At 51.7% G+C, this 16,960-nt stretch overlaps 1 protein-coding gene across 1 annotated transcript in view; it reads left to right on the forward strand.

Moving 5' to 3' along the window:
* Positions 1-698: 698 nt before the first annotated feature.
* The window catches only part of SLC1A7 (solute carrier family 1 member 7), a 46,963-nt gene continuing 30,701 nt past the window's right edge, over positions 699-16,960 (forward strand). The window contains exons 1-2 of the mRNA XM_008531715.2: positions 699-909; positions 7,700-7,779. Coding sequence (XP_008529937.2) covers positions 733-909; positions 7,700-7,779 — 257 coding nt within the window. The 5' untranslated portion in view covers positions 699-732. The remainder of the gene's footprint in view (positions 910-7,699; positions 7,780-16,960) is intronic.

A 16,960-nucleotide genomic window follows, 5' to 3' on the forward strand; every position in this document is an offset into this window, starting at 1 on the left:
ACCCCTCCACCTGTTCCTGTGGGGGACACCAAACCCACGCAGGCTGAATGCCACTCTGCTACTTGCTGGCTCTGTGACCACGGCCAGGGCACTTGGCTCCTGGGGTCTCAGTCTCCCTTTCAGGAAAATGAAGGTGGAATCCTAGGGTTGTTGGGGTGCTTCCCTATGTTCGCAGAGGCAAAGCAATGAGAGCAGGCCTGGCACTCAGCACAAGCTCGTTACTTAACCTCTCTTTGCCTCAGTTTCGTCATCTGTAAAATGGTACATACAGCACTTACTTCTTGGGACTGGTGTTAGGATTAAATGTGCTAGTACAAGTAATGTGCCTCTAGACCAGCACCTGGTGCACGTAAATGCTGAATTAATGTTAGCAATTGCTGGTGTCTTCTTGCCTTGCCTTCAATTCTTTCTGGAATGAAGTGGGGATAAAAATCAAGCGAATGTCCCTCTTGTGCCTCCCACCGGTCCTTTGTCCCCTCCCGTGTTTAAGAGGAGCACTTGGCTTTGAGGTCTGAACCCCCAGACCACGTGGCCTGCTCTAATTTCCCAGGCCCTAATCTGCTCCCGGCTCCTAATGATGTGGTTGGTAATAGGATTGCGGCTTTCCTCTGGGGCAGCCACACAGGCCGTTGCTGTGGGGCTAGCGACTGGGCTTAGCAACCCTGACCACCTGCCCGCTGAGGAGCCGGAGCCCCCAGCCGGGACCCTGTGCCCCTGGCTGGCCCCTTGTGCATGGAATGGTGCCGTGCCCCGTGCCAGCGGGCTGGGCTCATCATGGTGCCGGGGGCCATCCTGGCCCGAGGGCGAGACGTGTGCAAGCGGAACGGACTGCTCATCTTGTCTGTGTTATCTGTCACCGTGGGCTGCCTCCTCGGCTTCTTCCTGAGGACCCGGCGCCTCTCACCACAGGTCAGCCACCCAGGGCATCACGGGGCCCCATCCAGGAGGGGTGTGGGGTCTGAGAGATCTGGAAGTCACGTTCCCACTCCATAGCTCCCTGACGACATGACAGCGGGCGAGTCACTGCCTCTCTGGGTCCCAGTTTCTCATCTGTAATATGGGTGTGACAGATACGTTGAGGGACTAGAGTGAGGTCCAGTAAAATGGCTGGGAAGTGGTTACAAATCCGCATCACCAGGTGAAGGAGAGGCAAGGATGCCTCGTTAGAATAACCACAGGGCTCAGAGCTGGGGGAGGGAAGAACGAGTCCCGGAAGAACGCGAAGCAGGCGTTGAGGACACCTTCTAAAGCAGCTCGTGTGAATCGAGACCAGAACCGGCATTCTAGGCGGAGGTAACAGCGAGAGCGAGGCACCGGGGCATGAAAGATTCGGGGGGGGGGGTGGGGAGCAAGCTATTCACGGCAGCTGGAATGTACACTGTGAGGCAGGGTCTAGAGATCATGGGCCGTCAGGCCTCTAGGTCCCATCACCACGCATGGACTTGGGGCGCCCACGAGAAAGGGAGGGATGCCGTCAGACCTGAGGTTGGAGAGATCCCGCTGGTGCTGCGTGGAGGATGAAACAGTGAGGGGGCCCAGGGAGGGAGCTGCAGGCGTGAGACATGACAGGGGCACGTACAAGGCAGATAGGAGAATTGTTTCCCAAAGAGGGACCTTCAGGATGTGGTGTCTGATTGGATGTGGCCTTGGGGGACAGGGAGGCAAGGCAGGCCCTAGGGTTCAGGCCTGTGTAACTGCTGGGTGCAGGTGCCTCGCCAGGGGAAGGGTCCCTTTCCCTCTCAGCACCCGCCTCGCACAGGAGACGGAGGGACATTCACATGGTGCTAAAGGAAAATTATTCTGACACGTGCTGACACGGTAAGGAAGACTTTTTTCAGGACTGTTGTGACAGGTGTCAAGACTAAGGCCACACGGGAGAGAGATCAGGCTCAACTCCGAATACAACAGAGGCAGCTGGGGATTTACAGCCAACGAGCATGGCCGGGGGCGAAGGGATAGGAAATTACTAGGAGGAGACCTCAGGGGGAGGATTCTTCCTAAACCCACCTACCAGGATTCTCACTAAACTGACTTAGCAGGATTTTTGCTACAACTGGGCTGGGCAGGCCAGAGACAAGGCCCGAGGATGAGGCCTAGTGAAAAAGCGGGCTCTGAGTAGTCTGTCTAAAGTTTGGTCAAGGAGGGAGTCTCGTCAACAGGCTCCTGGAAGATCCTCGATTTCACGAAATTCCTCTTGGTGCAGTTCACTGATATCTAACATCTCCACAGCTGGCGCTCAAGGCCTCAGCTTTTGTCTTCCATTAACAGGAGAACACCTCTCCCGAGCCCAGAGCCCCTCTCAGTTATTGAGGGACAGGCCCGGGCTGTGAAAGCGGAGGAAGCCTGAACTGTGGCTCTACCAGTAAATGGCTGTGTGGCCCTAGGCAAAATCCTATCTGGCTTCTGGCCTTAGTTTTCTTACCTGTAAAATGGAGTGAGGACACCATACGTCTCCTAGAATTCTCATGAGGAGTAAGCAAGGATTCACCAGCACCAGGCGTGCAGTGGGAGCTTCCTGAACGTGACTTCCCTCCTCCCTCCCTTAGCCTCCTGTCCAAGTCCCATCTACCTCACCAACCGTCTCGTGTTCCATATCTTAGGAACATTCTGCCAGACCCGCCCACATCTGAGATAATCCTCGCTCCTGCATGCACCCCATGCCCAGCCCTCTGCTGTCCTGCTTCAGAGCTGTCTGTGTGGGTGTCCGTTCCTCCCCTCAGACTTTGACTTGCTGAAGATCACCCGGACTTTCTTGAACCCAAATGTGAGCCCAGCCCAGTGCCTGTCAAGAGAGAACCCTCACTATTTGCTGAATTAAACTGACGATGGCACAAACAATCTGCAATCTACTTTCTCTAATTTTCCTCAGCAAAAAAAAATATTTTTTCTGCAGGAAGATGATTTTGAGAAAACAAATTGGAATGCCTATTATCAAAAGCCAAACTCATCTGGGGCCTCCTTTGCCAAAGCTGCCTTCCCATCTGTTTGGAAATGCAAGTATGTTCCGGTCTGGATTAACCTGCCAGATAAACTGAAGGAAGGATGTGAGTCTCAGACCAATTATTTGGCAGGAATTGGCTTTCTCGGCATCTTACTTTGAAATCCAGGAGTTGTTTGTTTGATCTCTGCCTGTGACTCAGAAACCGAACCCTTCTTATTTTGTAAGCTTATGCAACTGGCAAAAATCATAAACAATTTGCAAAATGGGAAAATGTCCCATTTGTGACAAAAATTTACAAAATCACAACATTTTATCCTTGGAAATGAGTTTCTCATGTAAAAATAGAGGTCACTTTGCGAGCTCCCGTTAAACCATAGTGAATTTACAATTGCACCCCTCCTCCTTTCCTTCCTGGAATTCCACTAAAGTTACAGAAAGGGAATTCTTAAAGATGTGAACTCCCAAGAACAAAGAGACTTATCAAAGGAGGCGGTTGAGAAAAGGAAGTTGAGGGACGACAAAAAACTAGGCAGGATGGGAAGTGGATAGAGTTGAATATCTCACCTAGCAGAGCGCAGAACGCTAAAACCTTGTGTCTGTGGAAGTAGATGCCCTGTCGGCTTGTCTTGGAGAATTCCAGAAGGGCTCTGGGTCTGGAATGCAGGTGCTGCAGGCAGGGGGGCTGGGGGATGACGTCAGGGGCACTGGCTGGAATTCTGTAACAGGAGCAGTTAGACCCCTCGGTCCCTCTCAGTCCTTGTGATCAGGGAGCTCCTCGTCCACCTTCTCTACCCACTGCCCGGCCCAGGGAACCAGAGGAGGTGACTCAGGGATATTAGGCTCACCTGTGTGTGTCAGGGCGGGAGGTGGTGAGGCGTCAAATGAATTCTGGCATCCGCATTCTGATTGTGGGGTCCCCATAAGACTGCTGTCAGCTGGGAATAGGCCCAGCCCCACCCCCAGTCAGAGGTAGGGAGAGACCCCTCTCAGGGAAGCCTCGAGGATCCCAACTTCTGCAAAGGAGACTCCCCCCACCATCCCACCCTACCCCTGTGAGAGCCAGATCACCATCCTTCCTCCAGGGGCCATCGGTCGACAAGTTCTGCTCACACACGTGGAAGTTTAGCACCTCACATTTGACGTGAGCAGAAAGCCGAAGTCAAAGCTTCCTACGTGAAGGACAGAGACGAAACAAACAGAAAAGAGGGTCTCCAACGAAGCGGAGACAGTGCAGAGAGGAGACGAAAACTTCCAATTTTTTTTTCTTTTTTTTAAAGATTGGCACCTGAGCTAACATCTGTTGCCAATCTTCTTTTTTTTCTTTTTTTCCTTCTTTTCCCCAAAGTCCCCCGGTACATAGTTGTGTATTTTTAGTTGTGGGTCCTTCCAGTTGTGGCATGTGGGATGCCACCTCAGCATGGCCTGACGAGCGGTGCCACGTCTGCCCCCAGGATCCAAACCGGTGAAACCCTGGGCCGCCAAAGCAGAGTGCACAAACTTAATCACTCGGCCACAGGGCCGGCCCCACAATCTTCTTTAAGTTCTTTGGAGAGATGAGAGAAGAGAGAGTGACCACAAGACAGAGTGGGATGCAAAAAGAAGGAACAATCTGAGAACAAGAAAGAGCTTCTGGAAATTAAAAATAAATGAGCCGAGATAAAAATGTCAAGAGCTAGGGTCAAGTTGCAAAAATCTCTCAAAAACTGAAACGAAAAGAGATGAAAGGAGAAAAAGAAAATATAAGAAAATTAGAATGCCCCAAATCCAACTTTCTGGTTAGAGTTTTAAAGAGAGCTAACAGAAAAAATGGAGAGAAAAATTTCACAGAGAATACAAGAAAGTTTCTCAGAAGTGAAAGGTATGCACAGCACGATTAATTTTAAAAAAGAAAGAAGAATATCTCATACCATGGTACACCACCATGAAAATCACAGAAAACTGGAGATAAACAGATGATCCTTAAATGGTTCTGAGGGACTAAAACAGGTCTTATGTAAAGAATAGGAAGTAAGAATGGCTCCAAACATCTTAAACAACACTGGCATCTAGAAGACAAAGAGGAAATACCTTTGAAATTTGGAAGGAAAATTCTTCTACACAAACAATCTTATATATGGCCAGGCTATTATCAGAGGTAATCATGTAAAGACTCATTTTTACCCATTCACCCTTACTGAGGAAGCTGCTAAAGGAGATGTTCCAGCAAAACAAGGAAGTAAACTAAGAAGAGAAGGGATCCAGGAAAGAGGGGATCCCATACAGGAGAAAGTTCCAGAATGACAGCGAAGAAGAAACCCATGACAACCAATCTGTCCAAACTGGAACAGGAAGATGGAGAGCTCTTGGACTGAGGTCCCAGGGGCATAAAAAGGGACTGATGGGGACCAGCCCTGTGGCATAGTGGTTAAGTTCAAGCTCCGCTTCTGTGGCCTGGGTTCACAGGGTCAGATCCCAGATGCAGACCTACACCACTTGTCAGCCACGCTGTGGCAGCCACCCATGTATAAAATGGAGGAAGACTGGCACAGATATTAACTCAGGGTGAATATTCCTCAGCAAAACAAACAAAACACAAACTAATGTGCTTAAGTATATAGAAAATACTGTTAGGCATTTAAAAATAGATAACACATTTGGAAGAAATTAATGAGTTGTTCACAGAAAACAGGGCAAATGATTAACTATTAACTTCAGGAAAAAAAATGAAAGTTGTACAAGAAAGGAGACATGGTTGTAGCATATTACTTGGCTCGATAGTCAACAATATTTTATGATCAAAATATTGTAAACCTTGACTATTAATTTAACCAAAAATTGAGAAAATGGTGAAATGGTAGGAGGAAAAGGCAGTAGGAACTAAGTCCTCATCTGTCGTGTCAGGGAAGTAAACAGACATCAAAAAGATACATCTAGAAATAGTATTTTAACCATATTGTTTAGAAATAACAACGCAAAGGGAAACAGCTAGAGGAGGTCACTGTTGGGAAGTGGGAGCTGGGAGAGACGGGAGAGGAAGGGGCCGCGTTTTTATCATTACGGTGCCGTTCAAATTACAGAACAGACACGTGGATTAAAATTAATTAAAAACACGTAGCCACGGGCTGGCCCCGTGGCCGAGTGGTTAAGTTCTCGCGCTCCGCTGCAGGCGGACCAGTGTTTCATCAGTTCGAATCCTGGGCGCGGACATGGCACTGCTCATCAAACCACGCTGAGGCAGCTTCCCACATGCCACAACTAGAAGGACCCACAACGAAGAATGTACAACTATGTGCCGAGGGGCTTTGGGGAGAAAAAGGAAAAAAAATAATAAAATCTTTAAAAAAAAAAAAAAAAAAAAACACGTAGCCACGATGGGTATATTTTTTAAAGCAGATTTTCTAGTGCGTGGAAACGGTGGTAGAGGGAACCAGGAGGCCTGGCTCCATCCCGCACTGTTGCGCATCCTGTGCAGGTCACCTCCCTCGCCGGCTCACCTTCCTCAGCTATAAAATGAGTTGGCTGGACTAGCAGAGCTTTAAAACCCCCTTCTCAGCACCAAAATTCTATGATTTGTGGCTTTTCAAAGCATTAGACCATTAATCAAGTATTATGTTTAGCTTTGGTTTTAAAAAAAAGATAGTTGCAAGTCCAAAACTTGAAATTGGACAGCGTTCAGAAGTCCGGGTACCAGCCTCACCCACAACCTCGCTCTGAGGAAAGTCGCCTCAGGCCAGGGTTGCCAGACATAGCAAAATTGAATCAAATTGAATTTGAAAATTTTAAAACAGCACACCCAGTTAAATTTGAATTTCAGGTAAACAAATGCTTTTTAGTATAAGTAAAGAACAGATATTTGTTCTTTATCTGAAGTACAGATTTGAGTAGTCTTACTGGTCCCTTCCGTTCGGCTGTCGGGTTCTGGGCATGGGAGCGTCACCCTGGAGGTAGCTGGTTGGTGAAGGACTTGACCCCTAATCCAGGGCCCCGTGGATAGGTGGGGCCGGCAGCCTATGAGGAAGCCGACTTAAGAACTCTGCCCACTAGGGGCTCTTTACCCTGAGCACTGTCTCGTCACCCCAATCCCGTCCTCTCTCCTCGTTTTAAACGTGAGACCTGCGCGGGATGGGTGGTGGTAAGGACCTGAGAAGGTGCGCGGGGAGGGGCGCTAGAGCCTGGACCCGATGCCGAAGGGACCTGACTCAGGATGCCATGGGCTGTTTCTGAGTCGTCTCCTCCTAAACTAGGCTGAACCCGGTGCAGGCACCGTGCCTAGTTCAGCTTTGGGTACCAGTATGGTGCCCGGCACAGCATTGGTTGGATGAATGTGTGAATAGCACGCCACCCAGCCCTCCCTCCACCTACCGTCCGCTACAGGAGAGAGGTTCCTACCAGGGATAGGCGGCTGAATGGTGCAGAGGCAGGGGAGCTGTGTTTACCCTGATTACTGAACACTTATTCAGGTGCTCTGCCATCTGCTTTACGGGTATCCTTTCGTTTAAGCCTCCCACAACCCTGTGAAGTGCTTATTACCCTCATGTTACGGATGACGAAAACTCAGAGACATTGAGTAACTTGGTTAAGACCACACAGCTGGTTTTAGGGGGGCAAGATAAGGACTCAAGTCTATTTGGCTCCAAAGGCAGAGCTTTCTCCACGGCCTCTGCTGCCCATGTACTAGACAGGAGAGTGGGGATGAAACAGTGCTTGAAGACAGTAAAGAAGTAGGCGACTATGATGTCTGCACCGCTGCTGTAACCCCAGCTCTCGCTGTGTTTTCAGGAAATTAGTTACTTCCAGTTTCCTGGAGAGCTCTTGATGAGGATGTTGAAGATGCTGATCCTACCGCTGGTGGTCTCCAGGTGAGGAGCAGGGTGTGTGGGGGAGGTCTGGGGCGGGGAGCAGGCAGCAGATCCCAGAGGTGCCCTGCTCCCGCTGTGGGTGGCTGCACCGCAGCTGCAGGCCCTGGGAGCAGTGTGATTGTGGGGCCTTCGTGGGCGGTAGGCTGTGGCCCAGGCTGCTGGAGGCTGGGTCATTCAGTGGCACCAGTTATTTCAATGGACTTGAACTCGTGATTTGGAGTCATAGGACGTGACCGGACTCTGAGGTAGCTCGGAGCCAGGGAGTTCTGGGGTCGCTTCCCAGATGAGGGGCTCTTTATGGTGAATGCAGCACGGCACGGGGTGAAGATGACTACGGAGACACCCATGAAATGATGTCCTAGCTCAGCTGCGTGCTGCACTCACTGTGTAGCATTGCACAGGTCATCAAACTCCTGTGAGCCTCAGTTTTCTCATCTGCAAAATGAGAATAATAACACCTACTCCAAAAGGTTGTTGGGAGGACTATATGAGGCTATCTGTTTGCACTTGCTAAACGTTCAGAGGGTGGCCAGCCCAGTGGCATAGTGGTTAAGTTCTCACGCTCTGCTTCAGTGGCCTGAGGATCGTGTGTTCAGATCCTGGGTGCAGACCTACATACTGCTCACCAAGCCATGTTGTGGTGGCATCCCACACACAAAATAGAGGAAGATTGGCACAGATGTTAGCTCAGCAACAATCTTCCTCAAGCAAAAAGAGGAAGATTGGCAACAGATGTTAGCTCAAGGCCACTCTTCCTCACCAAAAAAAAAAAAAAAAAAAAAAATCGAGAAATTCTTAAAAAAAATTCAGAGGGCTGGATCACAGGGTGTGAGGAAGGATGGTGGGAGATGAAGTTGGGGGGTGGGTTCTTGCTCAATCATGAAAGACCTTAAATGCCAGACTAAAGAATTCAGATTTTACCCACCAAGGTGAGGGCCATGGGAAAATCATTGGAGATCCCCTGGTCCCTACCACGGGAGTGCTGGGTGACCTTGGGCAAGCCCCTGCCCCTCTCCTGGGCTCCGGTTTTCTGATGCGCAGTGAGCTGGCTGCCCCGGCTGGTGTAGAAGAGACTTTGCTCTGAGGCCAGGGTTGGAATCCTCATCTCCAGGACTTCTCTGCAGGGGGAAGTGGACAAGCCTCAGTCCTGGGCTGGGAGGGCTCTGTCCGCTGGGGCAGGGTCAGCAGCCTGCCGGCCTCCCTGCTGCTGGGGAGCGAGCAAGCGGAGACAGGGGGAGGGTGAGTCCCTGCCCGCAGGAGACCGTCAAGCAGTTCAGCTTCTCTCAGGATGTAGGTCTCTCAGGACTGCGCCTTCAGGGCTCTCCTGAATGCCCCTCTCCCCCCCACCCCCCCCCGAGCTTTCCCTGACTCCCCAGCCCACTCCCATGTGCTGTTGTCTCCTCTTTATGCCTCTTTTGAGTCATTCCCCGAGTCGGTGACCTGGCCAAGGTCACCAGGAGCCTCCATGTTGCTGATTCCAAAGGGCTCTCTCGGGTCTTGCCCGCGTTACCTCTCCACGGTGGCGGAGACACTTGAGACGGCGGCTGGGCCCTCTGTCCCCCTGGAAATACTCGTCCCTGTGGCCTCACACTCCCCTGGCTTTGGCCTGCTCTCTGCCCCTCCACCCCCGTTTCTCTCCCCCGTCAACCTCCAGGTGTGGCTGTTCCTCTGTGCTCATGGCTTCAGTGTCCTGCCATGAGCCCCGCGCTCCCATGCACGGATCTCCCTGCCAGCCCTCTCCTCTGAGCGCCACGCTCCAACCACCTATTTGACATCGTCTCCTCTTGACGTCTCACAAGCTTTTCAAATTCAGCGTAACTGACTTGAGATTTCACCCAGCACAGCGGTCTCCTCTCCCGTCTGCTGCTCGTCAGCAAACGGCAGCTCAGTCTACCCGGTCCTTCAAGCCTCCTCGCTTGTTCCCTTCCGCCCGTAGCCAGTCCACCGGCCACTCCAGCTGATTCTTCTCCTAATAGAACCCAGCTTCATCCCCACCACACAGGTCCAGACTCCACGTTATCCTCACCGGCCTCCTGCCTTGGGTTCTTCTTCCCCTCCCAGCCATTCTCCAGAATGATCTTGTGAAAAGCTGACTGGGCCATGCCATTCGTGTACCTAAAACCCTTCAGTGGCTTCCGTGGCATTGAGAATAAACCCTCGCTTCCTCAGCTGATCTAGGAGGCCTTGCCTGGTGGCCCGCTGCCTGCGCCCACCTCCTCTCATGCCTCACTCACTCCAGTCCCACTGGACTCTCAGTTTCCTAAGCAGATCAAAGCCTCCCCAACCTCAGGGTCTCCACGCATGCTGTTCCTTCTGCCTGGAAGGCCCTTCTCCAGCACTTTACACCTCTCCCTCCTTGTCTTCCTTTAGATCTCAACTTCCTTATTGCCTCCTTGGAAAGGCCCTCCCCGCCCGTCCCCTTCACCCCTTCACTCTCCCTCACTTGTGCCCTGTTCCTTTTCCCACCCAGCACTCGCTGTACGTTGTTATCCACCATGTATTCAATTGTCGACCTGATGCTTTCCCTTCCTCTGGGCTGGAAACTCTAAAGGCAGAGACAGTCTGGACCTAGCCAAGTGCCTGGCACACAGCAGGTACTCACTAATACTCGGCAAGTGGATCGATGAATGAGTTCAGCAACCACGCACTGTGCTTTCTGGGTGCTTGGCCTGTGCTGGGTGCTGCAGATACAGAGATGGATGAGGTTCTGCCCCCGAGGAGCTCAGAGGCCGTGAGGGAGACTGATGAGAAAACAGACGATTACACGACACTAAGTCAATGTGTTGATGGAGGAAGTACAGGACTCTTCTTTTTCCGTTTTTTGCAGTTTTATGGCAATATAAAGCATAGGACGGGTATTAGGCAGCTTGACCATCCTTTACCGTTGACCATCCTTCCTGCCTGAGTGTCACCTCTTACTCAGAACAGAAACACTTCAAAGGCCCTGGTGTGGACCCTGGAGTCAGACGGACCTGGGTTCCCATCCTGGCCCGTTGCCTGGCTGTGTGACCTCGGGCACGTCATTTAACGTAAAAAAAGTCCTGGAGTCAGAGAGTCAGGGGCTCAGATCCAAACCTGCTTCCACCACAAATTATCATGTGATCATGGGCAGAGCGCCCTCCCCCTGGGCCTCGGTTTAGCCAGCTTGCCTGGGGATTGGGGAACCCGTCCAGCTCTCCAGGTCCTGGCTCTCAAATCCTGGTCTGTCTCCACCGGACTAAAGTGCTTTCTCTCGGCAGGAGACGGAATGTGGTGTCAACTTGAGAAAAGCCAGCGTGTGCTCACGCATCTCCTTTGTTTATTGTATGGTTTGGGCTGGCGCAGAGCAACCGTGTCACTGAAAAGTGGAAGTGCTTTAAAATTTTCCTGCCAAGGGAGAATCAAACCTTCTTTGGGGGAAATGACACACTGTGAACCCCAAACCCCTCTGCCCCTGACCCCTCCTTCCTTTCACTTCAGCTGGTCTGTAATCCACCCATCCCTCCATCGACCACAATTCCCTGAGCTCTTGCTCCTGGCCAGCCCAGGGCTGGGCGTCACCATCCTCAAGGAGCAACCACTCTGGTGTGCGGGTCGTCGCACAGGGCAGAGCAAAATCACCAACGCTGCTTTGAAAATTCAGATGTCAGGCCTCGCCTGGGCTGACGGGCCCGCCAAGGGGTCCAAGCAGGGGGTTGTTTTAAAAGCTCCACAAGTGTTCTAATGGTTTAAAAACCCCTGGTGTCTCAGGATCAGGCCTTCTTGGGGGACAGCTAACGAGCCCGGCGTGAGGGCTGCTGCTCTTCAGGCCCAGGGGTTCCACACGGTAACCCCAGGAGATGGGGGTTCTGCAGCATCATTGCTCCAGGCGCTGGGGGGATGCACATTAAGGCGTATTTGTTTCTAGTTCCAATAACCTGCACGTCTGGGCCCCAAAGCCCGGCACCCCTGGCTCTAAGTGCTGCCACCTCTTTTCCAGGAGAACCTGCCACCCCTTCCCTATGCTACACCCCAGGAATCAGGCTGGTCACCTCATTAGTCCCTGAGCATGCCAAGTGCTTTTCTGCCTGCACGCCTTTGCTCGTGCTGTTTCCCCTTCCGCGAATGCCCTTCTCTCCTCTTGGTTAAGTCCCGCTCTGTGTTCCAACCTAGCTCGAGCTTCTGTCTGCGAAATCCTCCCAGCTCTTCATTGGGCAATGGCTGTTGATGATGACCTGTCTCCTCATGCTGTTTGTCAGTATTGCAAGTTAAATGAATTCACTCTCACAGCTGGCATACCACATTATGGGGTACAGACACCTTTTTTATACAGTAATGATGTAGAAAGAAATTAGCATTCCTATCTGGACTAGCCACTCATGTCACTGAACAAGAAGTGCCCCTGCTGAGGGGTGGGACCAGTAGTCCCGACCCCTCCGTGGAGAAGGGCCGTGTGCATCCCGGTGTTTTATGTGAGATACTGGGAGGGGTCAGGTTCATTTTCCCCCTTGTTGTTCACACTAACCTCTTCCTGGTGGTCGGCGTAACAGATGTTTACAGGAGACAGAAATCCAGTAGACAAACAAAGAGAGATGATGAGATGGAAAGAGGTGTGGGTGGTGATGAGGCGGGGGGTTGACGCAAGGGACAAAGAGATGTGTGCCTGCCTTGGAGGGTCTCACCGTCTGGCAGGGAGACAGTCACAGTCTGGGACACTTTGTGCCGGAGAAAGGAGGCCCAGTGGGAGGGAGGTAGGGCCAGCTGGCCTGGTTTGGAGCCCAGCTCAGTCGCTCTTCCCACAACCTGGCATCTTCCAGCTCTTGGGCCTCTTTTCTCTAGAATCCAGTCCAAACCAGCACCTCACCTGAGCCCCTCCTGAGACAGGCACGCTACAGTCCGGTGGTGGCTTCATAAGTCACAAGGAGGGAGATGCACAGGCAGCACAGGTGGCCGTGGCTGAGAATCCGCAAGGGGCTCCAGCAGAGGAACAGAGACTTTGGAATCACTAGCTGCGCAAATTTAACCTCATCTCTTAGCACCTGAGCCTCAGTGACCTTATCTGTAAAGTGGGAAGAACAGCCACCTCCCTTGCAGGGTTATTCTGGGACTGAAATAAGAGAATGCACTTGCAGCCCCAGCGAGCTCCGGACACAGCGTGGATGCCACCTGTTTCTCTAAGCTCCTGAAGCTTCACCAGGTTTCTCCAAGGCCCAGGTGAGACGTCCCGTGAAACCTCCATTCTGTTTCTGCTCTCGGCAGGCAGCCCCTTCAGGTGGCCTCTTCCTTCTTCATGCTGTTCCTTAGCACCTGCAGCTTACTTGTCACTTCCTCCAGAAGGTCTCCCTGGACTCAGGCACACTTGGGCGCCCCTTCAACACTGGGACACAGCTGCGTGTAGCTCCTCCACCTGAGTCCTCAACATCTGTGTTCACGGCGGCCTTCGCGGGGCAGGGTGTCTCCGCAGAACACCTGTCGCCTGTGCCCAGAGCCTTCCCCTGCCATGACTGTCAGAGCCCCCTGGTTTTCCAGGAATTCCTGGTGCTTACTGCCTCTCGCTTTCCTCGGCCCCCACGTTCCTACAGTCAGTCACGAGGCGCAGCTTTGGCCAGTTTCCTTTCACGCACACAGCCCTTGCTTCAAGTGACTTCACCGACAGTTGGGAGCGAGAGCTCAGGTGAAGAGCTCAGGTGGGGATGGCCCTGAGATGTGTAAGCCCTCAGCCAGCTCTGGTCCTCTCTCTCTCTGTGTTAGTTATCTATCGCTGTGTAACAGATTACCACAAACTCAGTGACAACACAACACCCATTTATCACCCACCAGTTTCTGTGGGTCAGGGGCCCAGGTGTGGCGTAATTGGATCCTCTGCTCGGGGTCTCTCGAGGCTGCAGTCGAAGTGTCAGCTGGGCCTTGTCCTCATCTGAAGATGTGGCCAGGGAAGAATCCACGTCCAAGCTCCTTCCGCTTGTTGGCAGAAGCCATTTCCTGTGGCTGTTGGTCTGAGGGCTCAGCTTCTCAATGGCTATTAGACATTAGGACCCTCAGGTCCTAGAGGCCACCTGCAGTTCCCTGCCTTCTGGCCCTCTCCACAGGTGGTTCCCAGCATGGCTCTTTGCTTCATCAAGGCCAGGAGGAGGCTCCCTCACTCTACAGTCTTTTGAGACAAATTCTTATGTACCATAATCATGGGAGTGACAGCCGATTGCCTTTGCCATATTCTGTCAGGAGCAAGTCACAGGTCCCACCACCACCCAGGGAAGGGGATTACACAAGGGTGTGGATAATTGGGGTCACCTCAGGGTGTGTCCCCTCTTTCTCTCTGTCTGCCCACCTTCCTTCTCTCTCCTACTCCAAGACCAGACGGAAATCCCATCCTCCGTCTCTTGCCCGATCACCTCCACTCATGCCCTGCTCCTGGAGTGGGGTGGTATGGATGTGCTTCTCCACTTCTGGTCCCAGTGGCTTAGCAAGGAGTTTCTTCTGAAACTGAGTTTCTTCCCTTACCGTACAAAGAATGCTGAAGAATATGAATTTCCCCCTCTCGTCCGCAGGGTCTGGTACTTAGTAGGTGCCTAATAAATGCTTATTAAATGAATAAAGAGAAGTGGAAGGGCAGCTGAAGCAAAATTCAGGGAGGTTTCATGACCAGCATTTGAACTGATCCTTGGAGGATGGTTAGGAGTTGTCTTTTAAAGATGTTTTTTTACTTTAAAAAATTACATGAGCAAATGGCAAACGTTTTGGATAACAGAAAAAAAACCTCCTATCGTCCCACCCCTCTAATCCTGCCACTGTTATCTTTTTTCCTGTAAATGTTTGTCCTTTTCATTCTTGGTAGTGAGTTCACCAGGCCCCGGGTGTGGTCCTTGACTGATTCAGAAGCTCAACCTCGTCTGAGCCCTGAGCTGACAGGCCTGTCCTCTGATGCTGGCAGGAGGTGACCAAGTAAACCCAGTGCCAATTTATTCCTTCTCAGAGAGGAATACAGTTGCCAAGGAGGACAGAAGCACACCGCCTCTGGCCAGAGCATTTCTCCCGTAGGCTCACCACTTGGGGAACCCACTGATTAAACCTGTCTGCTCGCAGGACATCTAATTATTTAATTGTATAACCAGTGTGACTCCAGGTTTGCCATTTTCAGTTAATTTCTGGGGCCCCACCTGGTGGAGTCCCAGCATATGTGTACGTAAGTGAATTCAATTACAAATGCTGTGAAAAAGAGAGAAAAACAATTCAAAGAAGGCAAGAGTTTCCCCATTCAAAGAGCTCTGCCCAAGTGAACGTGTTGCAGGAGAGGTGGTCCTGCTTTGCATAAGCCGGGCTCGCTGCCCCCTCTAGAAGCAGGAGCATCCCTGTGGCAACTGTGATTCCAGGCTATGAAGAGAAACTGTGGGTTCTTTCCATCACGGCCTTTAAGTGTATGCCCACTGCCTCAGCTGGTGTTCCCCTAAAGAAGCAGCAGCCCATCCCAACTGTCTGGAGTGGGCTTACGTGAAACTGTACCTCCTGAACTTTATGGGCAGCTTAAGGGGTCTTCAAGGGCAAATTTAATTATACTTGGTTTTTGCTTTATGCGCTGACCTGAGAACTGAATATGCTCAGTATGGTCCTACTCCTCTGTACAAGCAGGAAGCCAGTGTCCTCCTCTCGAGGGCTGCACCCCGTGGGCTGACGTCAGCTTATTTCATTCAGTGGAAGCTTCTGGTCACTTCGAGAAAGAGAACTGAAACGTCTGATCTTACCACTAGCCCTGCCACCCTGGTTCCATCCACATGGCGTCGCTGTTGAGCACAGGTCCTGCGTGGTCTGGTTCAGCCTGCACCCAGCCCCTTGCAGGTGCATCTCCCTGCTCTAGCCGCAGGGCTGCCCCGCCCGGGCTCCTAGATCCCAGCGCATCAGGATCCTGCTCCCTCGTTGCTCCTCCAAGCACCGCAGTCATGCCCTGAGCTTGGCTTCTGGGGTGGAGCCCTGAGTCCCTTTTCTCTCTTGGTGTCTTAGCTCTGGGGGCCTTTAATGACAACACCTTGGTCATGGGCACCCGGGTACACCTGAGCCTAACTTCAAATCTCAGGGAGCAGGGGTTGGGGTCTTAGTCTCTTTTCTCTCATAAGAGCCCCTGAGCCCCTCATGCACGTTGATGTGCCTTTCCATAATCTGCAGTCTTAAGGCCTCAGGGAGGGGCTCTTCCCTCAAACCACAAAGTCCCTCCCTCCCCCTGGACAGCGATGCCTTCTTACAGTTGCCATTCGAAAAATTCTTCTAAAAACAAAATCAGCTGCGAGGAGAATTACTCTCTCTGCTTATGAACATAGACGGCTCAGACAAGATTTAGAAAATTCTGCCTCACGTTTACACTGGTGTAGGAGTTAATAGTCTGCTGGTTAGGACCTGTTGCAGCGTTGTCACGTCCTGGAACCAGGGCCCGCTCCCGTGGGGGGTGCTGCGATGGCTGCTGAGTGGTCTGCACTCTCGGCTTGCTTCTCTGTGCTCCACTGCTGACTGATGCTCGTTACACCTTCTTTCATTAGAAAAGTCAGGCCTTTGGGGCCCAGAGCCTTCCTTTCCCATTTTCTCCCAGTAACACCACTTGTTGCTACTCTGATCCCTTTTAATTTATGGTTTAACCCAAAGAGTATTGGCAGCTTTCTGTTCCTTTAAGTTCCTGGAAGATCCCTTACTGTCACTTCCTCAAAAATAAGTATCTGCTTCTCTTCTGTTTTCCATGCACCGTGATGTCATAAGACTTGTCCACGCTGCGCCCTCATCTTCCCCATCCTGTTCCACTCTTCCACTCGGGCGGGCGCAGAGCTTGCAGAGCCCTTTTCCTGTCCTAGACACTCGGGATGCTCTGGCACCCTGTTGGGGCGTCACTGTGCCCCAGGACTCTGGATTGAGCTCAAGTTCTATTGTTTACCACACTCTCAGCCTCAGCCATAACACGGACACAGCACCATCTGCAAATGTGCAAAACAGTTCCCAGCAGATGCTTTTTTTTTTGGTGGCCCGTTATGGCCCCACTGAGGCAGGAGTTTGCTTCTAACCTGAGGAAGTCATCTGAGCCTTGTTTTCACACACCCTAGAAGAGAGTGACACTAGGAACCAGGGCTGGGTCAAGCCAGCATCTGGATCCAGCTCGGGCCTCCAATTCTCCACTCGCTTTTTGCCAAACCCTCCCCTCCCCTCATTCTTCAACTTCATAAACCAGGCATCGTTCAAGGAAAACTGA

The sequence above is a fragment of the Equus przewalskii genome, chromosome 2 (genome assembly GCF_037783145.1).
Source record: "Equus przewalskii isolate Varuska chromosome 2, EquPr2, whole genome shotgun sequence".
NCBI lineage: Eukaryota > Metazoa > Chordata > Mammalia > Perissodactyla > Equidae > Equus > Equus przewalskii.